This window comes from Stegodyphus dumicola, chromosome 8 (genome assembly GCF_044657685.1).
Source record: "Stegodyphus dumicola isolate Sdum_Otavi_A_Nest chromosome 8, ASM4465768v1".
NCBI lineage: Eukaryota > Metazoa > Arthropoda > Arachnida > Araneae > Eresidae > Stegodyphus > Stegodyphus dumicola.
This window is the reverse complement of record NC_140775.1, coordinates 111,176,762-111,202,388: the sequence shown is the minus strand read 5'-3', so window position 1 is coordinate 111,202,388 and position 25,627 is coordinate 111,176,762. Positions and strand designations below refer to the sequence as shown.

General features: G+C 32.9%; 1 protein-coding gene across 6 annotated transcripts in view; it reads right to left on the bottom strand.

The window, feature by feature from the left end:
- Positions 1–24,886, bottom strand: part of LOC118185322 (1-acyl-sn-glycerol-3-phosphate acyltransferase alpha-like) — a 117,557-nt gene extending 92,671 nt beyond the window's left edge. For 2 of the 6 annotated variants that reach the window (XR_015042697.1, XM_085822280.1), the window contains exons 1-2: positions 24,384–24,870; positions 22,336–22,472 (exon numbers count right to left, since the gene is read on the bottom strand). Coding sequence is in view for 5 of the 6 variants with exons in the window: in XM_085822280.1 (XP_085678406.1) it covers positions 22,336–22,472; positions 24,384–24,568 (322 nt within the window). In the remaining variant the exon portion in view is untranslated. Of the gene's footprint in view, positions 1–22,335; positions 22,473–24,383 lie in introns of all 6 variants that reach the window. The other 4 variants (XM_085822278.1, XM_085822276.1, XM_085822282.1 and 1 more) reach the window with 4 other exon arrangements.
- Positions 24,887–25,627: the final 741 nt, after the last annotated feature.

The window sequence follows — 25,627 nt, the reverse complement described above, 5'->3', positions numbered from 1 at the left end:
TTGGATCTTTTCCTTGTTTCGGGATGGTAACAATGATCGAGTGTTTCCACTGCGATGGAAAGTAGCTGAGTCTAATACAAGCATTAAAAATATTTGTAATTAAGACTATGCATCTTCTAGGTAAAGCTTGCAACGCTTGATTAGAAATCATGTCATATCCTTTAGCTTTGCGCTTCTTTAATTTTTTAATAATTTGCTGAACTTCGTTTGGAGATGCAGGCGTAAAAAAATTAATGCTGGGACTGTTGAGGATGCTATTGACAGAGTAATTAATATCTTTTTCGTGATCAGAATTTTTATTTTCATGTTGTTTAAAAATGTTTTCTAATTCTTTTGCATGAATTTCAGCAATGGAGTCTTCGGAGTGGTGAAATTTGCCCATGAGATGCAGGGGGTGAATTTGATTGGGTGAAAGATTTCTGAGTGATTTAGCTACCTTCCAAACAGAGTTTTGGTAAAGATTCATGTTTTCTAGGAAATTATCCCACGAATTTGATTGATGGGTGACGATGTCTTCTTTTATTTTTCTGTTTAAATAATTAATATGACGTTTTTCAGTAGGATTGCGAGTAACATGCCATTTTTTTCTAAGTCTATTTCTTTCTTGTATAAGGGATTTAATTTTTTCTGGGATGCCATAGGGGTTTTTATTCTTGACTGTATAGGTAGCATTATTGATAGCATTTTGAATTTTGGAGTTTAATCTGGTGACTTCCAGCTCAATATCGCAGTCATAACGAAGTGTAGCTCTGCTGTTTACAGAATTTAGCTGTTCGGTAATCATATACCAATTAACTTTTGTATGAGCTTTAGGGAGAGGGGGATAAATCCATAGAAGTTTAAGATTATAGGGAGATGGTCAGACGAAAGTTCTGGGAGAACATCAAGATTAGGAATATTAGGAAGGTGTTTCATCAAAATTACATCTAAAATATCTCCTAGTCCGTTGTGTGTATAGTGCGTTGGGTGATTGGGAGCAATGAGATTGATGTTACTATTGTGGATGAAGTTGCTTAAATTTTCTCCATTTCTATTTGTGACTCTACAGTTCCAAGAGGAATGTTTAGCATTTAAATCACCTGCTATTAAGGTGGGGTAGTTATTTTCAGTAAGTAGTTTCAGATTATTGAGATCAAGAGTGCTTGAGGGGGGATTGTAGACAGAGATAAAAAGAAAAGGTTTTCTAAAACCACTTATAGATAAGTACTGCAGCATTTTCTATAGTACAAGCAGGGTTTAAATAATATTTGGCTGTTTTGATATGGTTTTTAATGAGAATTGTGTTTCCTCCTCCTCTATTATGTCTTCTGTCTTTTCTGTAGATGCGGTAGCCTTGTATTTTAAATATGTCGCAAGAGCGGAGATGGGTTTCATTTACTAGCATAACATCAATGTTATGTCTAGTAAGAAAATTTGAAATTTCCACTTGTTGCTATCTGATGCTGTTTGCATTATAGTAACAAATCTTTAAGAAGCTATTTGTAGCTGAGATAAAATTTATTTGACTATGAGTTTGATTAAAATTCATTGTTTAGATTTGAGAAATATTCGAAGGTCGCCATACCGACCTCTAGTTTGTCAAATATTGTTTTTGCTGTTTTAAATTTCTGGAAAAATTCTTTAACTTGAGTGAATTGGTTTTTATCCAGTTAAAAAAGCCAAGTGGGTTTGAGTTTGTGTCTTCTGTTTTATTAGTGTTTTCATTTTCCTTGGAATTATTCCATGCATTTTTTGGTTTGTTCTCAGGAAATGAAGGAAAATCCTTTTTGTTAAATTTAAATTGTTCTTTTTTCTTTTCTTCTTTTAAAGCTTTAAATTCTTCGATTTGCTTCTGAACATTATAAGGATGTTTACTGCAACCTTTGAAGAAAGAAACGTGATTTTGCCCACAGAGGGCACAGACAGGGAGTTTGTTGTCATTTTTTGTTTGTTTACAAGTGAATGTTTCATGAGGCTCTGCACATTTTAAACAGTTTTAAACACATTTAAACAGCGAGGTTTATAGTGACATTTGTCCCGTGTGTGCCCATACCTTTGGCACTTATGGCACTGCACGGGTACAGGGCGAGCTTTAAAAGGCTCGATAAAGACATCCAGACCTCTGAGTTTCTTTAGATCATATATTCTTTTACCTTCTTTATTTCTAGTACATTCTGCTATAAAAACAGGAAGATGAACTTCCTTTCCTTCAATAGTGTGAATTACTTGTCGAATTTTTTGAATTGGGATACCTTCTTGGGCAATTTCGTTTTTGATTAGTTCCATATTAGCTGTTTTTGGAAGTTTTTTAATTATTGCCTTGATAGGCTTTTCACTGTTGAGTTTAAAAGTATGAAAAGGAATAAGTAGTTTAGTTAGGTATTCAGTAACTGTGCGGTAGTGGTCTGAGTCATAAACTCTTATGGTCAGTGTACCTCCACTTAGGTTTCCACGATATTTTTTGATATTTAATTGCTCTTCAAAACCTTCTTGCATCTTATCCCAATCCTCCGTGAAGTCTGCTAAGATTATAGGGGGAATGTGTCCTGCTTTTTTGTTGGGTGTAATAAATTCACCTTCCTCTGCTTCCATATTATCTTCAGGGTTTAGTTTCTCGAATTTATTTTTTTGAGCTGGTTCTTCAATTTCGGAATTTGATAGAGTTCTTTTATGAGTTTTTCTAGGGGTTATGTATCCTTCTTTATCGATTGTGGTTTTCTTTTTGATTCTAGATTTTTGACTAGCAGTAATATCAGATTGATTTGTTTCCTCTGTTGGATTATTTAGGGTTTCTTTTTGTTTCATTTCATTAATGTATAATTCTAAGATTTGTATATCCTTTTCCATAGCATTGACGTGGGCTAAGTGAATTTCAGTCACATTTTTTGGATTAAATGAATTTTGATATGCATGAAACTCAGAAAGCATAAGTTGCTTAATTTTTTCTAAGTTATCACAGGTAACTTCCAGATTTCTGTGATCACACACAGATTTGATACAGTTTTCGATCGCCTCCTTGTCCATGATATGCATGCATCCTAACTTTTAACCTAATGGCGAAGAGAATAAAGAAAACATACTTATCGTGAACATCAAGAAGAGACGACAGCAACTCAGGATCAGCTTCAGTAGTGAGGGCAATGTCGTTTTCCCTTACTTCACAAAATCGCAGGAATAAAGCAATGCCATAGACAGAAAGAACAATTTCTCTAATCAACAGCAATACCTCATGCCAGCACTACCAAATCGAAAGTGATCACGAAGGGAGGATCTCGGGCTGAGCCAGAGCGATGCGTGATACTTATAGCAGAAGCAGGCATGACGTCATCTCACGGCAACCAATCAGCTATCGGCACGAATCGGCTTTCCAGATGACGTAACATCACATTTCGTTTTTGCATCTCAATTAGGTTGAAACAGTCCGTTCTCAACGCAAACAGTGGCAGTAAGAAAAAGAAGTAGAAGTAACTAATATATTACATTAAAATAAGAACTAAGCCTAACAAACATTTCAAGGAGGAGAGATGATGCAATAAAAGGTTTACAATAAGTTATATTTTCCAACAAATGCCCCCCACATCATCATCTCCGACCTGAAATAAAAACTGAATGCCAGTATCTTTACAAAATTCAAAACAAGAATAAATAAATATCACAATTTCATTCAATTCAGAAATTTTCAAGAAAAATTTTCCTTTGAGAATATTTTATCCCATTATTCAAAAATTTACCATAACAAGAAAGTCCAACATGTTACGAAACAATACAAAGACATATATATGATCACACACTCAATACTTTTACCCAGGGCCCTGGTCACTCATACAACATTCTACACTATACAGTTTTACATTTACCTAATATCCATCATAATATGACTTATAACATATTATTTTCAAATAAACAAAACTCTTAATTTAAATACACACAAAAACAAATTTCATAAGAAAATTGTTCCACAAAATCTTATCAGGTTATGCTTAGTCAGCGGTTTTGTCATAAGATCAGCCAGATTATCTTTACTTGGAACATATTTTAAATCAAAAATTTCCCTGTTCAATAGATCACGAATGAAAAATAGTTTCACATCTATATGTTTTGTCCTTGAGTTTTCAATGGGTGATTTTGTAAAACATATAGCAGCCATGTTATCAGCAAACAATATTGGTCTTGAAACATAGTTACTTGCAATCTTAAACTGAATGCATTCATTCAAAATATTTTTAAACCAAACTAATTCTTTTGCTGATTCAGTCATGGAGATAAATTCAGCCTCCATAGTAGACAAACTCACTCCCCTTTCTTTAAATGTACGCCAAGATACAGATGATTCTCCCAACAAAGCTATTTGTCCACCAATAGACACCATATCATCCCTGCTTGAAGCAAAATCCGAATCTGAATATATATTGAGCTTCAGTTCCTTGCATACCAGTTTATGTTTATGCTGTTTGGTATTGGAAACGTATCCTAAAAGTTTAAGTAATCCTTCCCAGTGAAACTTACCAGGTTTGCTTTGGAAATGAGAAAATATATTAACAGCATAAGCTATATCCGGACGAGTACGATTGCAAAGAAACGGGAAACATCCCAAAATATTTCTATAAGGATAATTCATCATTTCAGTTGTTTCTTCTTGTGTACTGGGACTTTGAGACTTTGAGTATTTCACACCTTTTACTATTGGAAGGGAAGTAATTTGTATTTTAAAAGACTTAAATCGATCAACTATGTCTTCTATATATAATTGCTGATGAATTAAAACACTATTGTTCTCATATTCAAATTCCACACCGAAAAGCTTTCTTGTTTTACCTAAAATTTTCAAATCAAAATGTGAATTCAGGACTTTTAATATTCTTTTGGCCTGAACTTCACTTTTTCCAAACACAACTATATCATCAACATAAACCAACAGAATGACAAAATCTTTAAAACGATAGACACAATTACACCACTCAAACTTGATAAACCCTAGGTTACATAGTGTTCTATCAAACTCGTAGTACCATAATCGCATACTCTGATGCAAACCATACAAGGCTCTATCTAAACGACACACAAAAGTTTCTTTATCTCGCTCTACAAAACCCTGAGGTTGGGACATGTAAATTTCCTCTGATAAAGGAGCGTAGAGATAGGCACTTTTTATGTCGCATTGTATATTTGCCCATCCAAGGTGTGCAACTAAAAGGGAGAAAAAGAGCCTTATTACTGAAAAGTTGACTACAGGCAAGTAGGTTTCATCATAGGGTATCTTATTTAATTTGCCGATAACCCTGAGCCACTAAACGAGCTTTAAAACGAACAACGTTTCCAAATTCATCACGTTTAATGTTGCAAATCCGCTTGCAACCTAGTGGAGTCTTGTCTTTAGGAAGTGGAACAAGATGCCATACCTTATGCTTTCGCATGTTGGCCATTTCCTCTTCCATTGCCTCTATCCATTTAAGCTTTTCTGTGGATTTCATTGTCTGGTTATAAGTGTTTGGAATTGAAACCTCTAGTCAGCTATCTCGGATATATGACGTTGAAGGAGTGCCAGTTGGGTCGATTTCACCACTATAAGTATTGCTTCCCTTGAAATCAAACAAGGTAGGATCATACTGAATATTATGTTCAGTGCAATACCTTTCTACATCATTGGGTGATTGTAGTCTTTGATTAGATCCCCTCTCAAAATAATACACATCCGTACGAGTACCGTCTGGCCTTGGAACAGGTTTACGAAGCCAAGTTATTTGTCTCAATGTAGATTGAGTGTCAGTGCCAATTGTAGAAGAAGGTACATTGGTATCGGTTCTTTCCTCTATTTCAGGAAAATAGCCAACTGGAGTATCAATAGATTGGAACTCTATCCTTTCTTCAGATTCCAAATCAGGAAGGGTGCCCAGTGCAGCTCCACTGCCATTTTTCTGCATTCCAATTGACTCTTTAAAAGTAGCATTTAGGGTTTCTACGCCCTTTTGCTCATTTTCCAACCAAATCTTGTACCATTTTGTTCGTACACTGTACCCAATCAATCGGCCCTTCGTTGCCTTTGGATCAAGCTTAGAATTTCTTTTAGCCTTTGGAATTCCCACATAGGCAATCGTTCCAAATGCCTTAAGGTGACGTACTGATGGTTTCTGCTTAGTGTACAATTCGAATGGGGTTCTATCTTGGGCCTTATGACAAATTCTATTAAATGAATATGCAAAATACATTACTGCATCTGACCAAAATTCGGAACTCATTCCACTATCATGTAAGATTGCACGTACATTGTTGAGAGCTGTCTGATTAAATCTCTCACAAACTCCATTCTGTTCTGGAGTATATACATCAGTAAATTCGTGCTTTACACCATTTTTATTACAATATGACCTGAATTGATCATTATCATATTCTCGCCCATTGTCAGTCCTAAAGTATTTCAACTTAAGGTTCAAAGATCTTTCCGCACGTGCTATATGCCTTTCAAATACTTCAAACACCTGACTTTTCTCTACAATGGCGTACACTACCACATAACAAGAATATTTGTCAATAAAGGAAACGAAATAAGGTTCACTATTCCTACCTGGAATGTTAATAGGTCCCCATACATCAGAAAAAACCCTTTCGAGCGGCCTCTTTACATGAATACCTTCTAAGGGTCTATACGAGATTCGTCTTTGCTTATTGATTTGGCAATGTTCACAAAACAAATTAGGTGAGTGCTTTAACACAGGAAGACCTCGAACTGAATGTCTCTTACTAGTCCTGACAATAGCACCATAATTTATATGACCAAACCGACCATGCCATAATTCATTATTGTTATGCTGAATTGTGGATGCCTCAAATTTTACAGATTTGCCCCCCTTTTTTCACTATTTTCGAGAATACATGATAGTTACTTCCTATCAACTTAGCTTTGTACAAAGTTTCATTTTCATCATCAGTAACTTTAATTTGCCCATTTTTACCATAAAATCTCGCTCCCTTGATATCCGCCCTAGGTCTAGATATTAAATTTCGTCTCAGTTCAAGCAAGTATAAAACATCTTTAAGCAAAATAACTGTATCCCCAAATTTCATTTTAACAGTACCCTTCCCATGAATTGGAAAAGTTACCCCATCAATAGTACTAGCATATTCTCATTTTTCACAGGAGAAAAAGTATCGAACAATTCACAATTTTTACAAAAATGATGACATGCAGCAGTATCAAAAATCCAACTATCATCATTTTCCTCCAAATTGTTAACATTAGCTTGAGCTATAAAATGGGACTGAGCATGGGAATTATTTTTACCTTTACTCAACTTGGATTTATTTAACTTGGATTTAGGAGATGCTTTATTACTACTAGATACAGCTGAGGAAACAGAAGAAGCAGGTGAGGGTGATGTGGAAAAATTACCTTTCATTCTACAGTACTTTTGAATATGACCTGGACGGCCACATTTATAATACTTGAGTCCTTTGATCTGCTTAAATTTAGGTTCAAAGTGAGTACTTTGAATTTCTATAGTCTTATTGGAATTTTCCCTATCTATCTCCCTTAAATTAAGATGCGTTTCCTCTGCTAGTATTTCCAGTTCAACATTTTTAAATATGTACTTTTCATCTGGCCACCTCAAAACATTCTGAACTACCCGATCAATCGAATCGGCTTTCCAGATGACGTAACATCACGTTTCGATTTTGCATTTCAATTAGATTGAAACAGTCCATTCTCAACGCAAACAGTGGCAGTAAGAAAAAGAAGTAGATGTAACTAATATATTACATTAAAATAAGAACTACGCCTAATAAACATTTCAAGGAGGAGAGATGATGCAGTAAAAGGTTTACAATAAGTTATATTTTCCAACAACCTTTACGGTTGCTAAAATGCATGTGCGCATGCGCGTTTAATGTGTAACGAACGGTATACGCTAAGCTAAAATGATCTAATTCAGTTAATGTTGCAGATTGCGTTGTTCCTTAATCTTCGAATTCGATCCAGCTTATTATTTTTTGCAGACTGTTAGAGCAATTTTATAAAAGTAAGCTTGAACTTTCGATTATGTCAAATAGAATTTCCGATATATATTTACTAATATGAAAAGGATCTACAAAGCGAAAGTATGTTTCGAAATCCGAAATCTGTTTATCAATTTCACGCCGCGGCGCGCAATGAATTTATATGACCAAACCGACCATGCCATAATTCATTGTTGATCTGTCAGCACTATCCTTATCTTCATGGCAGATGTTTTTATTTTATTTGGCTTTTAATTCCTTACTAAATGTAGTATTTCATCTCGATGTACTCCGTTTTTGATATAATTTAAATCAAGTTTCTCATCATTATAATTCACTTCCGATAGTGAAGAAAGTGACCCAGAGATTATTGGAAAACAAAAAAATTTTGATTGATAAATTAGTCGGTATTCTCAACACAGCAATTATAGGACTTGAACAGCGGAACTTTGTAACTAAACAAGAAATTATGTCAGTTTAATAGAATTAAAGAGAAAGTATTATCACATGAAACGAAGCAACTTAACAACTTACATTGAAAGAAATGTTTAATAAAGTAAACCAATAAATATTAAGCTTTTTCTTTTTGTAAATTTTGATACCCTTTAGATCATAATTGTTCTTTATTTCATAAATTACGGTTTCATATTTTTAATTTTGTAATTTCTGCATGCCATCTTACCAGATTTAAACTGATGATCTATAATCCGGAAAAATCGATAATCTAGAATCGCCGAAGTCCCGACAAGTCCGGATTAACGACTTTTGACTGTATTACATATAACGTGGGGTATCCGCAAAAGTCTTTGGTCTAGTATTATGTTTACGTATTTTAGTTGCTTGGCCCATGGGATAATTAATACTGTATGTATTCATGTTCACATTGATATTTCTTTTTCTAGTGAACAGAACTGCTTAAGACTTTTCTACAGTAATTTTTATTTCTCATTTGATGAGCCATTACTCTAGTGTAAGTATATGTTCTTGTAGTGACTGTGTGACTGAACGCAAACACACATTTTGTGCTAGGATCACAGTATCATTTGCATATATGGCTAGAGTAGTGTTAGGTTATTGTGTATCATTCGTATAAAGTAAAAAGAGGAGAGGGCCAAGGAGCAAACCTTGTGGGACACATGCAAAGATTTTCCCACATTTGGAATATGTATTGTTATAGCGAATGATGAAGTACCTATACTAGTGAAAGAAATTAAGAGAATTTTCATATCTGATCTACGATCTCGAAAACTACTGGACGGATTTTAATAAAATTTGGTGTGAACATAGGTTGATATAATACAAACAAAGTAAACATTCAAAAGTTATAATAGACACACATGTTCGTGTGTAACACTCATGGGAATTTGAAGGTCTGAAACAACAGTCGCAGAAGACACAAAAGAAATGGGTTAATAGGGGGTATGGTCCCCTGTTACAGCCATACAGGCCTCGCAGCATGATGCCATACTGGAAATAAGGCAGTTTAACAGTGCCTATGGCAATTAGTCTCACTCATTCAACAACGCTGTTTTCAGTTTCTGGATGGTTCTCGGAGGGGGGTTGCGAGTTGCAATTGCCCACCCCAGAATGTCCCAGACGCGCTGTATAGGGTTGAGATCTGGAGACCTGGCTGGCCAATCCATCCGGCGAATACCCTTATCTCGAGAAATTCGTTGACCAGAAAGCTCTATGTGGCCTCGCGTTATTGTCCTGTAAGATGAACCCAATGCAGCACGGAAAAGGCGAACATAGAGCTCCAAGACCTCATCCCTATACCTCACACCAGTCACAGAGCCTCTGTCAAAGACGTTGAGAGGTGTGCGTCCATCCAACATGATGCCTGCCCAGACGCGTATTTCCAAACCCTACCCCACTTTTCAAATTTTTGACGTCACGGAAATATCGACTAGTTTCACCTGGCAAGACGCCTACCCCACTTTTGACTACTACGGCGCGCTTTCGAAAGAATTGTGCTGCTGAATAGCGTGTTTAGGTGCTAATTGTGAGATTTTCGCAATTTAAATTATTATGAGTGGGAATTTACGCAAAATCTTTAGTGAATGGTAATTGTTTAACGCCGTAGTGTATTTGAGGAAAGAGGAGAATAATTCACTGCTGATGTATACATTAACAGTATGAAAAATCTGGAAGGTGATACTTGGCAATAAATGTGCTGCATTTCATCGCAAAATTCAGCGACGCCAGTAAAATAAACGAAAGTGTTCGAAAAACTTATCCACATCTGAAGCCACTATACAAAAATTTTATGTGTGCCTATACAGCAATTTAAATAAATAAAAAAAAATCGCAGAAAACTTCATATCAAGGAATAAGAATTGCAGTGCCTCTATGTGCTTAAAAACTACGAAGCATTCTGCAGACTTTCGTGCCAAAATCAAGTTTGACAAATAGATTAATACATTTTATTGTTTCTTTTAGTGTATATATTTCAAAATTATTAAAATAACTTGAACAGTTGTTTAATTGCTTAAAACAGCAATAAAGTTCATTTATAAAGATATACAAGGAACTTCATAATTCATTGCTTTGTTGAATAACTGAAATTTACTAAATTACCTAACTTTATAACATTAAATATCTTTGTAACTGTGTTATTATGCTCTGTTTTATAAAAGCTTAACTACTTCTAAAAGCTAACTACTAACTAAAAGCTTAGCTACTTACTATTCATTTGTTATACATTAAAATATTTTCTGATTTATTTACTAAATGTATTAAGAATTTCCATACATGCTTGTGCAGTGTGAATGCATGTTTGTGTAATGAACTTTGATTTTCATGAACGAAAAAAAAATACAATCTCCGAATAAGTACTTTTTTGTTTTCCAGTTCCTGTGTTTAGCTGTAAAAGTAAATTCACTTGAAGTATGTGTATGTGCAATTTTGACAATGTAAATGCTGAAATGTATGTATAGTAAAAACTCGACAAAAAAAATATCCGGAAAGCTCTTGAAATTTTGGATAGCCGAGCATATAAAAAATGAAATATTGTAATAAGTGAATGGAAGAATAAACTACTAGTCTAAAATCATAAAAACAGTTCATCTTATTTGTATCAACTTGACTATCAAAAGCCAATATTTAATATTATGCATGATTTTGAAAAAAATGTATGCTGCTGATCTTTGGAATATGATAATGGGTGATTTTTACAATGGTTGTTATGTGGATTAAGATTGCAAGTTGAGACTTTAAATATGAACAATAGTAATCTGAAAATTTGAAGTAGTAATTTTATATCCAATAATCTCTGCCAAATAACTTCCATGTTTTAAGTAATTAAAAAATATATTTTTAACCACTCATTATTAATTTTATAAAGTACATTCTTTAATTTAAATTTTATTTACTTTCATCTATTTTTAATGTTTGCCATTATAAATTTCATACTATGTACTTTTTTAAGATTTCATAGTTGCTAATTAAACTTCCTTTACAATTTATTTAGTTATTCTATACATACATTTATATTTTACGTAAGAAAGGGATTTATGTGCAACAGATATACAGTGAAAATCATTTAACACAAAACTGAGGGGACTGAAATATTTTTTCGTGTTAAAGAATATTTAAAAGAAAAAAAAAGCATATATTCAACAAAATTAAGCTTATTAGAGTACATTTTATTTACATAGATATGTATATATGCATGCATTTAATAAAAACCAATGAAACAAAAACATCTACAGAACTTAATGGAATTTAATACAAAATTTTTAAGTTTTTGAAAAACAAAACATAAAATTGAGTTTTGGGGAAATAATCTGATATTTTTCTTTGCATTGTCTTTTTTAGCATCAAATTGTTCAATGTCAAACATTTTGTTATTCATTTTACCATTGGAAATGTGCGTCTAAATAACTGTCCATACTTTTTATGATATTCCTCATTTCGGATGACATGGGAACAGGAACTGCATTCATTTTATTTTCGTCTCTGCATCAATGATATCTTTTTAGCTTTGAACAAACTCCAAAATAACTTTGTCTGCCAAAATTGGGGCTGTACACACATTATCATAAACTACTGTAACGAATTCTTCGATAGTACAGAAAGACAGTTCATTAATACAGAAACTTTCTCAAACATTTCATTAAGTGTCAGCTCAGTTTCAATATCCTACTTCTCCATTTCTTTCGGCGCCGAAGAATCTGATAGAGAATCGTGTGTAATGAAAATAATTTTCATTCATCCTTGGAGTCGCTGAATTCTATGCAATGCAACATATGAGCCAAACTCACTAATTTTTACTCACACTGACATGTACTCATCATTGAATTCCAAAGCTAACTGATGAGAGAGAGATGAGATGTTTGTGTGGCGTTTGTAGACGTGGAAGGCGAAAGTCCGTAGATAAACAAAACTGGCTCGTGTCACAGGCTATTCCGAGGGTATTTCAAAGCCAAATTAGCCTCTTTTCTATGAAACATGTGAAACCACCTCTCTTTCATTTCACACCCCGCTTAAATCTCGCCAGCGATGCCAGCGTTTTCTGTATTTTGTTCATTTCCAGAAAGGATATCTTTTCGTGTTGAGCGATTTTTGTTTCGTGTTAAGAGAAACAAAATGCATGAAATTACATAGTACAGTCAAAAGTCGTTAATTCGGATACCCATGATCTATAATCCGAACCTCAAAGCTAAAAACTTTCTGTGCATGCGCCGCATTGACACATGCGCGTAAGACCTTTTATGACTGCGCAAGCGCAGAATACATTTTCGCATGCGCGTTTTACGTATAACGGACGGTATAAGCTAAAACTATCTAATTATCTATTTCAGTTAATGGTGATGATTGCGTTGTTCCTTAATCTTCGAATTGGATCCGGCTTATTATTTTTTGCAGACTGTAAGAGCAATTTTATAAAAGTAAACTTGAACTTTCGATTATGTCAAATAGAATTTCCGATTCTGGAGCTCCCAAAGGATCGTACAAAACAAAAGTATGTTTTGATGTCCATCAAACAAAAAGTGGAATTGCAGCAAAAAATGGATAAAGACATGAAGGTGACAGAGAGGTTAGTGAAAACGAAAAAATTTGGATTGACAAATTAGTCGGTATTCTCGGCACAGCAATTATAGGACTTGGAACTTTGTAACTGAACAAGAAATTATGTCTGTTTATAGAATTAAAGAGAAAGTATTATCACATAAAACGAAGCAACTTAAACAACTTACATTGAAAGAAATGTTTAATAAAGTAAACAAATAAATATTAAGCTTTTTTTTGTAAATTTTGATACCCTTTATATCATAATTGTTCTTTATTTCATAAATTATGGTTCCATATTTTTAATTTTAGAATTTTTGCATGCCATCTTACGAGATTTAAACTGTTGATCTATAATCCAAAATCGCCGAAGTCCCGACGAATCCGGATTAACGACTTTTGACTGTAGTTTGTCGGGACCGTTGCATTATTTCGTGTTAACCGATATTTCACGTTAAACGTATTCCACTGTATACAGATGTGTTTGGACTATGTATATACAAATAATTTTTTAAAAGGAAAATTTAGAATGTATCCAAAAATTTTTGTGCATTATGCTGCTAAAAATTGATCAGTAAATATATAAAGAAAGAAATTTAGAACCAAATTTTCAGAAAGAATAAAAATTCAAATTCAAATTAACTTGATAAAATCCTGTTTAGGCTAGTACAGTCAAAAGTCGTTAATTCAGACACCCATAATCCGGACCTCAAAGCTAAAAACTTTGACGCATGCGCATAGGCGTTTAAGCGTGCGCGTAAGACCTTTACGACTGCGCATTTGCATGCCCACAAGCGCAGAATACGTTTTCGCTGCACGTTTAATGTATAACGGACGGTATAAGCTAAAATTATCTAATTGTATATTTCAGTTAATGTTGATGATTGCGTTGTTCCTTAATCTTCGAATTGGATCCGGCTTATTATTTTTTGCAGACTGTAAGAGCAATTTTAGAAAAGTAAGCTTGAACTTTCGATTATGTCAAATAGAATTTCTGATGCTGGAGCTCCCAAAGGATCTACGAAAACGAAAGTATGTTTCGATGTCCAACAAACAAAAAGTGGAATTGCTCCAAAAAATGGATAAAGGCATATTCTTTGTTTATCTAACCGTTCCGAAATCTGTTCATCAATTTCACGCTGCTCTGCGCGGGGGGGGGGGGGGACGTGGCGGCGCGCAATGAACTGGAAGTTGATCTGTCAACACTATTGTTATCTTCAGGGCAGATGTTTTTATTTTATTCGGCTTATAATTCCTTATTAAATGTAGTATTTCATCTCGATGTACTTCGTCTTTGATATGATTTAAATCAAATTCCTTGTCATTATAAATATCACGAATACAAATCAAATAGTTTTCTGGTTGCAATTTTCTAATTTCGGTTATGCATAATGTATGCTTTATGCATGCGCGCGTTGAAAGAAATGTTCAATAAAGTAAACAAATAAATATTAAGCTTTTTTTTGTAAATTTTGATACCCTTTAGATCATAATTGCTCATTATTTTATAAATAACGGTTTCATATTTTTAATTTTATAATTTCTGCATGCCATCTTACCAGATTTAAACTGATGATCTATAATCCGGAAAAATCAATAATCCGGAATCACCAAAGTCCCGACGAGTCCGGATTAAAGACTTTTGACTGTACATTTTTTTTTAAATTGGAAGATATTTTTAATGATTTTACTTCCCTCCCCCCCCATTTTCCTTTGCTACTGCTGTTTGATAAGAGGTTCTAGTAAAGTTTTGTGTTAAAATTATTTTGAACTTTCAAAGATTTTCCACTGCAGGAGGGCATGTTTTCTTTCTTTCTTTCTTTCTTTTTTTTTTTTTTTTTAAGATTAGAAAAATATTTTTAAATCAGAAGATATTTTCAATGATTTTCCTTCGCTTTGAGGAGGACTAGAATTTTTTTGTGAACTATTAAGATAAAAAATATATTGAAATGGTTCATCAGCTGATTCTGGATACAGAGAAGCAAGGATTTTGTTTTAGAAGGGGAAATGCAATTAAATTCGACATACCTCCTCTTGACGATAATATGTTAAAGTTGGTTTTATTCCTCACCTTTCTTGTTCTTTTATACTACTTTTTTGGTTTTTCTTGTGATGGTTTATTTTAACATGTTGACTGCCGTGGGGGTCACCAGTGACCTGCACTCGACTTGGCTACAGTACCATGGGTGCCACTGGCAACGCGACCAATAGTAAAATACATAATTAGAATAAATATTGATACTGATAAATTTTTAAATAGTACCATTGTTACTATAATGGTTTGAAGAATAATAAATCGTAAGAATTTAAATTATAAATCACAAAAATGGTCTACAGATGTTTGGAGGTCGCTCGTGACCCCCAGCATGAAGCACAATTATATAACATTATGTTCTGTAGATAATATTTCAACATAATATATATCGCACAATAAAAATTTCAAGTTGGCGTCCTGCGCAAATCACGTAAAATGCACGCGGCAGTCAACGTGTTAATTTTTACATTTTAAATTATTCTTGTTCCACATTTATAGGATTTTATGAAGATCATTTGAACTTCAATTTTTTAGTCTTTGTGAAAAGTTGTTTCTAAATTTCTTTATATACTATATATAAGAACTCCTACACTCCTAGAAAAAACTAATTTATATATTTATTTATCCCAAATTTTCATTTTGAAACATTTTAGTACATGCTTTTCCTCAATATTTTAAAAGTTGATTTTTTGTTGAACTGAAATATGTAATATGGAAAAATTCTATCAAAAAACATAACTCAGAATCAAAATAGGAGATAAATAGAGATAATAATAATGTGGGATATTCGATTTTCTTCCCCTAATAGTCATTTGAAACATTTTAGCGTGTTTTTCCATTCAGCTGAAACAGTAAAAATATAGAAAAATTCCCACAGAAACATAATTCGGCTTAGAAACAAAACAGGCAAAAAAAAATGGGTTGGTGTCAGGAAACTGATTGTTCTAAAACAGTGCTTCTTAAAACTTTTTTTCAGTCGTGACCCTTTTTTATCATAGATTTTTTTCACGACCCCAAGATATTTATGAAAATTTTGTGGGACCCCATAAGCACTGCGAAAATCTGACACATGCGCGAGTGAAACTGTCAATTTTTTCACTTGTATTGTAAGATAGTACTGCAGTTTTAGGTCATATCTTTAATTTCTCATTTTAAGACGCAGAACAATGTTAAAATTTTAATTAATTAACAGACGAAATGACAGCGTCACGTGCAAAGCAAGTAAAGTGAACATTTATATTATAAACAGAATGTGTTGAAACATTTTTGTTTTTCTCTTTGTCTGTATTGTCTTATCTTTATCTATTTTCAGATACATTGTGTAAAAATATTGGGTAATTGTAAAATTATTATATTAAGTTTAAGAAATACCAAAACTACTAAAATTTTTTGCGACCCCCAGCTGTAGATGGGGGTTGCGATCTACAGTTTAAAAAAGTCTGGTCTAAAATAACGTTACAATATTTGATTTTGTTGGAACATTGGATAACTGAGGCCACAGCCAGTGCAGTTATGGCAGGTGTGCAAATTTTGGAATTTACAGTAATATCAAGTAGCAAAATTTTTGGAATTTAGGAGTGGAAAAGTTTTTAGAATTTAGGACTCACAGAGATTGCATAGCATAACAAAATGTACCCGCTGAAGCTAGGACTCCAGTGCATGGTTATATTCTTATAAAGAGTGTATGCCTGAATGCAAAGATGCATTTTGAGTCATCATCGCTAGGTCACTAGCCTACACAGCATTGTGTGATACATCATTCATGTAAATAAGAAATAAAATTGACTGCACTTTAGTTAAATAACCTAACTCATTCCTTGTAAGTATTATAATTGTTGAATAAGAATACAACACTTGCTTTCTGTTCATCTGAAATAGGATCGATATTCTAGCAGTTATTCCAGCAGAAGTTTGCAAGAACGGATCATTCTGTATTTAGTTAGATAATCAAAATACACAAGCTATGAACATATTAAACCGTAATTCACTTTTCACATTGGACAGCCAATGTTTCAATTTTCAATATCAATTTTCACATAAGTCGTAAATTTGAAAATACTCTATTGTATGCTGTTCTGTTGAAGACAAGCCTGGAATATATTTTTTTTTTTCCAAAATGCAATTGATAACTGGTTTTTTTTTAATTTTAACCTGGGAGTCATGAACAAATTTGTGGCGGGTCACCAAATTCAAAGTAATTTATTTGACAATAAAAGATATATGGAACTTGAAGAGAATTTTGGATGTTTTTTAACATTTGCCAGGAATTTTAAATTAAACATTTCCATATTTTAATTCTGATTCCTTGTAAATTTTGATACCCTTTAGATCATTATTGTTCTTTATTTCATAAATTACGGCTTCATATTTTTAATTTTAGAATTTCTGCATGCGATCTTACGAGATTTAAACTGATGATCTATAATCCGGAATCGCCGGATCGACGAGTCCGGATTAACGACTTTTGACTGTACTTTCTGGTGGCCACAATTCTGCAAATGTTGCTAATAATGATTTCAAGATATCTTAGCCAATTTGACTCCATATGAATTCCATTAGGTACAACTCTGATAATGAGCTATACGTCTATCCTTTTTGTTCCACCTTTTCACAGATCTTCATAATTGTAGGTTCTGGGTGCGGATGCCAGACATAGGATCTACAAAGTTGTACTTAACACTTGAGAGTAAACTGCACATGCTTAAGCATGAATAGTGCCAAAACCAGTTTCTCTCTCTCACCAAGACAGATATAAAAGGAGAACATCATGTACTGTTTTTCTACATCTGCCATCATTTGAATAATAGTTCATCTCTGGGGATACTATATGGTTACATTGGGTATTAGCTTCTGTTATCAAGTTTCATATCATGCTGAGAGCTAATCTGTTAGAAAATACACAACCCTTCCTAAAAAAGTGAGGGGAAAAAAAGATATGCATCTTTGTTGTATTTGTAAATAATATAGGAAAGATCACCTATATAATTGGTTTTGTCGTGGTGTGCGGAATGCGACAATTAATATCTGTAGAAGCCTGGCTAGGTTTCACTGCATGATGCATTAACACGCATAGAAGTGGTTAATTTTAAATAATAAATATTTAATTACAACAATTATCACATAACTACTTATTAGATTAGTATTAAAGACATTTGCATCGGAGGACAAATGCGACCGAGCACGATGGCTACAGAATGTGTTAATTACATCATTATTAATTTAAAAAAATTAACATTAAACAGGGTTGCCACTCAAACAGGAGAATGAAATTCCCTGACTTTTCCAGGTATGTTTCTAGAAAATTCTAGTCTATCCGCGTAATGTACGTTGGCTGTGCTAAGAGGTAAATTAATTATGGTATTACTTGTATTGTGTAGCAAATTCACTTAATTATTCCATAAATCCCAGCGGAATTTATTCTTAATTATTCTTGGTACACTTTGTTTGATAATTTTGTTTACTTTTGCACTTAAGAAACTTAATAAAATTTAAGATATATACATTGGATAACAAATGTACGTTTTATTTAATTATTACTCATGATCATCACCAGTTCAACACAAGGCTAATCCAGTTCTTATAAATCACAACGCAATGCTAAATAGTTAGGTTAGATTTTAGGTAAATTTAATTTGTGTGAGGTGTCTTTTTAAAAGGCACCTTAACACTTGAAAACACAAATATAATTATAATAGGAGTTGTTTTCTCCACTAAAGATTGAGATTAGAATCTGCCCAATCTGGAATAAAATAAGGCTATTTTTGCAGACATTCTGCAGCTAAACGAAAGAAAGAAATCTATTTAATCATATTTTTTTAATAATTTGAGGTATTTATATTTATTTCGCAGCATACATAAGGAAAAAATAAGTGCATTAAATTTCGTGATGGTATGTCATCATACTGCTAGAACTAATTTCAGTATTGTGCCAGAGAAAATTTCCTAAAATTTGGAAATATTATTTACTAATGATAAATAAATTTAGAGGGAAGAAGCAACATTAAATGATATGAATAACATAAAAATAATTACTTAAAAATTGAATTAGAATAATGAACGATATTTTAGCAAATATAGTTATATTACATGGATAGCCTAGATGACCGATTACTATGTTTTTATTTTACTGCAAAATGACAAGGTATTTATTAAAAAAGAAAAGAATAGAAAAGGTTTCATACACATAAATGCTTTTACGCCTCTAGAAAGCGGAGGGAAAATTTGCCAAGGGATTTGGCGATGTAACCTGGCGGGCAGAATTTCCCTCTCCGCGATGTGTACAAAAAATTGAAAAACACGTGTTAAGAAGAAACTTTCTTTGACAAAAAAGAAAACTACGAAAATGTGTTTTAAAATTATTGCGAAAAATCCAAGAAGAAACGTTTTATCAAAGAACGTTTTTTCTTGGATTTTTCGCAAAAATTTTAAAAACGGATTTTCGTATTTTTTTTTTTTTTTACCTCAAAATAACTAATCCATGAATTAATTTACTTGCGCCAAAAAATATTTTCTTTTCCTTTAGAGTTTAAAGAAATTTTAAACGATATTCATTTTATGAACTCTTGATAACCTGACCTTCGAACTTCGACGCCGGTTTCGAGCTTTGGCGACAGATATATTGCACATGCACAACTGTTTCTCTCTATGATGGAACGGAGCCATGTCTGTTGCAGAGAGGTTTTCCTTCTTTATAATACATATTCTTTGATTCTAACCTTCATGTACCGTATACTAGGATTAAACGCATATTGTTTTATACGTGAACAGGTACTTTCTTTAGTTCATGCACTGCACATGCGATTCTCGAGGTTACTGGAAACCAAACGTTGCGGGAAACTTGCTTTGCCTTTCTAAAAGACAATCAAATTGGAGCTGCAAAAATTAGCTCTATGCCAGCTGCCCGAATGGCACTCACGTGATACACAATTCACCAAAAAAAGTGATCTCTTCCGACGTCGCCGCAAAACTTGCCTTTTTTGGTGGGATCGTTGTATGAAATTCACTGACTTTTCCAGATTTTGACTAAAACACTTAAATTCCCTGACTTTTCCCTGAATTTTTTGGTCAATTTCCGAATTCCCTGACTTTTTCGGGTTTTCCCGGTAGCGTGGCAACCCTGATCAAAATTGGGGGTTTATATTCACACTTTCACCTTAACATTTTTGGAAGGTATATTCTGAATGAATCAGAAAATGTTGGTGACGATAATGCTTTGATGTGTCAACCACGATAACATATATGATAATGCTTTGATCAACATCACAATAATAATGCTTTGATGTATCTTAGTGGATCATTACATAACTAGAGTTCCAGGTAGCAAATGATAATGAGGTTCTAATATAAACACTAAAGCTGATAATATTAAAGAAAAAAGTAACAGCATCTGAAACTATGCATTAGAAGTGTATAATGCAATTTCCAGCATTACTTAATAACATTACAAAGCTGTAAATAATTTAAAGACAGCTTTTCAATTTCTTAAATAAAAAGCAAAATAATCAGGCATTAGTGATTTCTCCAAATAATGACTTCAGACAGTTTTTATTTTAAATTTCTGTGCTAAACTGCACATAAATAAAAATTGCTATATAATTTTTAAATGGAATATTATAATTTATACATATTATTTATACTCAGAATTTTAATTACACAAATTGTTTTAAGTTATATGTTAAATACAGTCAAAAGTCTTTAATCCGGACTCGTCGGGACTTCGGCGATTCCGGATTATCGATTTTTCCGTATTATAGATCAGCAGTTTAAATCTGGTAAGATGGCATGCAGAAATTATAAAATTAAAGATATGAAACCGTAATTTATAAAATAATGAGCAATTATGATCTAAAGGGTATCAAAATTTACCAAAAAAGAAGCCTAATATTTATTTGTTTACTTTATTAAACATTTCTTTCAACGCGCGGATGCGTAAAGCATACCTTACGCATAGCCGAAATTAGAAAATTGCAACCAGGAAAGTATTTGATTTGTATTCGTGGTATTTATAATGACGAGGAATTTGATTTAAATCATATCAAAGACGGAGAACATCGAAATTAAATACTACATTTAGTAAGGAATTATAAGCCGAATAAGATAAAACATCTGCTCTGAAGATAACGATAGTGTTGACAAATCAACTTCCAGTTCACTGCGTGCCGCGATGTCCCCCCCCCCCGCGCAGAGCAGCGTGAAATTGATAAACAGATTTCGGAACGGTTAGATAAACAAAGAATATGCCTTTATCCATTTTTTGTTTGATGGACATCGAAACATACTTTCGTTTTCTAGATCCTTTGGGAGCTCCGCATCGGAAATTCTATTTGACATAATCGAAAGTTCAAGCTTACTTTTAGAAAATTGCTCTTACAATCTGCAAAAAATAATAAGCCGGATCCAATTCAAAGATTAAGGAACAACGCAATCATCAACATTAACTGAAATAGATAATTAGATAATTTTAGCTTATACCGTCCGTTATACATTAAACGTGCACGCGAAAACGTATTCTGCACTTGTGCAGACGCATATGCGCAGTCGTAAATGTCTTGGGCGCACGAGTAAAACGCCTATGCGCATGCGTCAATGTGGCGCATGCGCAGAAAGGTTTTAGCTTTGAGGTCCGGATTATAGATTATTCCGGATTATGGGTGTCCGAATTAACGACTTTTGACTGTACTAAAAATTTATGAACTGGGTATCAATATTTATTTTAAATATTTTCTTTTTTTCTCTGTGTTAACCCATAATTTCATAATTATATTATTGCAAGTTCCCTTTTTAACTAGTTAAACCTAAATCCAGGGTAATTTCAATCAAAATAATTTTATTTTCATAAAAAATCTGTTATTTTATTTAAAAAATTTAAGCATAAAATACGGCATAGAAAATATTTCTTACAAGTTCTATAACTAACTACAAGTTTCTGCAACATAATAAAAAATCCTGTCCATGAAATTTTGTAAAGACATGAAATTAAAAACTTAAAAAAAAAAAAAAATATGAACATATTTCTTTAAATTGTATATAAAGAAAAAAAAATTATACCCTTCATTCAATGCCATTTATTAAAATTTTTTACAATTTTAGGACATACAAAGCCTTTTAATACGTGAAAGGCCTAAAATTTTTAACGAAAATTTTCATTTGATAGAAAAGGTTGCCGATAACCTAAAAACAAAAATCATTTGCAGTTCACCAAAACTATAGAAATCAAATATAAACTACATAAAATGCTTACTTACAATACTTCTAATATGCTCTAATATTGAGAAAATTCTCTAAAATTAAATACATAATACAACTAAAAACGTCTTTACCGCTTATGTCTAATGCACTTTGATGATTACACACTAATATGTAGGGTTCTTTAGAATCCAGATATTCCTTATTTTTTACTTCCCATTTTAGACCAAAAATACGTGAAATGATGTGATGAACCATCCATGATGCATATCTATACAGAAAATTAAAAGACATTATTCCAAGAACCATCTAACAACAAAATATCATAAAAAAATATTCTGATAGCCTAAAAAGATATTTTAAAAGCAAATCCTCAATATTTAAAATTAAATAAAATTCAGCTTTATTGATTTTCTACCAAAGCTTTACACACAATGCACTTAATTTAAAACTAGCCCCGAAGTACCAACACCGTCTCGAAAGTGTAACTCTCTATGAAACATGTAACTCTCTACTAGAAAGTTGCATCTTTCGATTCATTGAAAGTACACATATCTGAAATTAAACATCGTGCATTGTATTCTGCAGATATCAGAGTTACAACAAATCTCAGAAATGATGTCCTTCTTTGATGCATATTATCCAGAGGACCTGTTTTTAAATGAACGCACAGTATTTTGAGAGCGATTTTTCTGTCATTTCACTCAAGAGTTATTAAGATTGATTTGTAAAGAGCAAACCTTAAGATGAGAAACATAATTATGATTATTTAAGAAGCCATTTATTGCTTAATAAAGGAACAAGATTTCATATCAGAATGAAGGCATATAAAAGGCAAGCATTATGTTTCTTTTTGTGTGTAACGCGTATACGAAGCAATTTTCCTTAGAAAGTCCTCTAATAAGACATAACTCCTCTTAGGCAGATATTCCTAGTGTGCTTTGCAGTAATCTCAATAAACTAAACCATTAAGACTTTTCACTCAGTGCAATAGCTATTGCTCCAAAATTCTAAAGAACTATAGCATTTTACTGTCTCTAAATTTGTTCCTGGAGCAGGTGTACCGGTCCTTGTGCAAACAGAAAAAAGTTTTTCAAAGAAAAAAAAAATTTCAAGAAATTTCTTCTACTCAACGTTAACCTATACCATTACTCAAAGCAACCATTACACATACCATTATTATATGCAATTATCATGTTTAAGTAGGAAGACACATTTCATGACATTCCACTGAACTTATATGCTTTTCTAATAGTTTTTGTGGCTAATCTTTGGAATATGGTAACAGGTAGTTTGGCGACATTAAAAGGCGATAAAGGTTACTAGCTAGGACTTTAGCAGTGTACATGGATAAAGTCAAGAGTGTGCACAATGCCATAGGTCGACATGTACATGGATGATATCGTGTATGTGCAATTCTTAAAAACACGGCAAGCAGTGGGCGATTCTGCCCTTTCTCCCAATTCCGCACCTAATCTTCGTTATCATTAAGCACTTTTGTTCCATAAAAGTTCTAGCATAAGCGTAATTCGGCTAGCAGATTGTTGGGAAAAAATGTTGAGTAAAATAAAAAACATGCCTTTACTTTGTGAAAACAAAATGGTGTCAAAAAAAAAACTAACAGGTTGCTGTAGCAGGGTTGGTCGCCAAATTACCATAATCCAAAGATTAACCGTTTTTGCTTATTCTCTATATACTTAAGAAAAAGATGTTTTATTATCTACTAAGAAATCTATATTGACCCTTTATTTAAGCTATTTTTAATTTTACTCGATTCGGATTCGAAGTAATACAGAGATTTATTCCGTGGAAACTTACTGGAATTATCTACATTATTTTCCTCTGTTTATTATAATTATTTATATTATCATATTATAATTATTTTCCTCTGTTTATTAAAATTTATTCCATTCTCTTCCTTCCCAAAATTTGACTCCTACTAACGATCACAGAATAATCAAGTTGAAAGCTGCTTTTTTAAGGTTTAAACAATGAATATTCAATCACAGTAGCGATTTTTATGAATTGTTGTATAACATATAATTCCTTCGGAGAATCATGATATAGCTCTAGCACCGAAGTGTTCGAATAGAAGTGAACCTGAAATTATTTCCATGATGTAAAAAAATGCAGACACGCATTACTAACGGTAGATCATAATAAATAAACAAACGTAACTTACAGAAGATTTCCAGGATCTCCTGGATGTAACAGAGAAAACGGAATTGCTACAGTTGTTACCAAAAATATAGCAGTATAATACAGTATTAATTTCACATAAAATTTTACAGGCCGGCTTATGCTGCATAATAGCATTAGAGCCAAATACACGAAAAGAAAGAAGAAAAACACATCAGCGACAGACATGACTAGTAAAATATTCAACAATAACAATGGTAAATATAAAAATAATTAATACTGTTTGCGGCTCTAGGTGCCAGTTACTTTAAGAAACGGACACTTCTTAAACGCACATTTTCGGGAACAGTTCAGGTATCATAGTGACACATAGAGCTGGAGCAAACCGCATGTATTCGTTACTGAGTAACGGGTACATCGGTTGACTCGAAGTACCGATTCGGTACTCACAAATTCATTTCGTTATTCGCATCTGTTCGTTACTCGCATCTGTCGTACGATGCGGTTTGTTCGAGTACGAATGATGCGGTTTCTATGCGAATACGAATGATACGGTTGCTGTTCGAATACGAATGATACGGTTGCATCACAATGCGCTCATATTTTTCATAGATAATTTTGAATTTTTTTGGGCATCGGGCAAACTCTTGTTTACATTATGTGTTTTAGTTGAAATACTATTTAGTTGTTGATATTTAAGAAAATGAGCAATTTTGATAGCGTGAAGCGTTATTTTGTATTTGCTTTTTACTATTGCTATTTATGTTTGTAATTTGAAAATTTAGATAATTCATCTTTTTTTTTTTTTTTTTTCCCCTTGAGCGTGCCATAGTCAGATTTTATTGATTTGAAATATTTATATACTGCACTTAGGTATTGTTTATATAAGAATATGTAGGTTAATATAGGTTCTTTACTTCCTTGTATCAAATAAAATGGTAGTAATTATTGTAATCGAGAAAACGTTTGGGTATCATATTTTAACGGAAATATCCGTTTTTGACGATTACGGAATCCATGTGAATTATTTTTTGGGCTGACGCCTGTACGTACGAACACAATGAAAGACTCTCTCTCTCTCTCTCTTTTTTTTTTTTTTTTTTTTTTCAAAAAACTTATTGTTAAATGTAATCCCATTTACTCTAAGCTGATACTTATGACTAATGATTATGACTTTAAGTTGATACTTGAAAGGGATTTTTTTCGTGATGTGTAAGTACGTATATATGCATTTTGCATAACTCAAAAACGGTTAGTTATAGAACGTTGAAATTTTGTATATGGGTC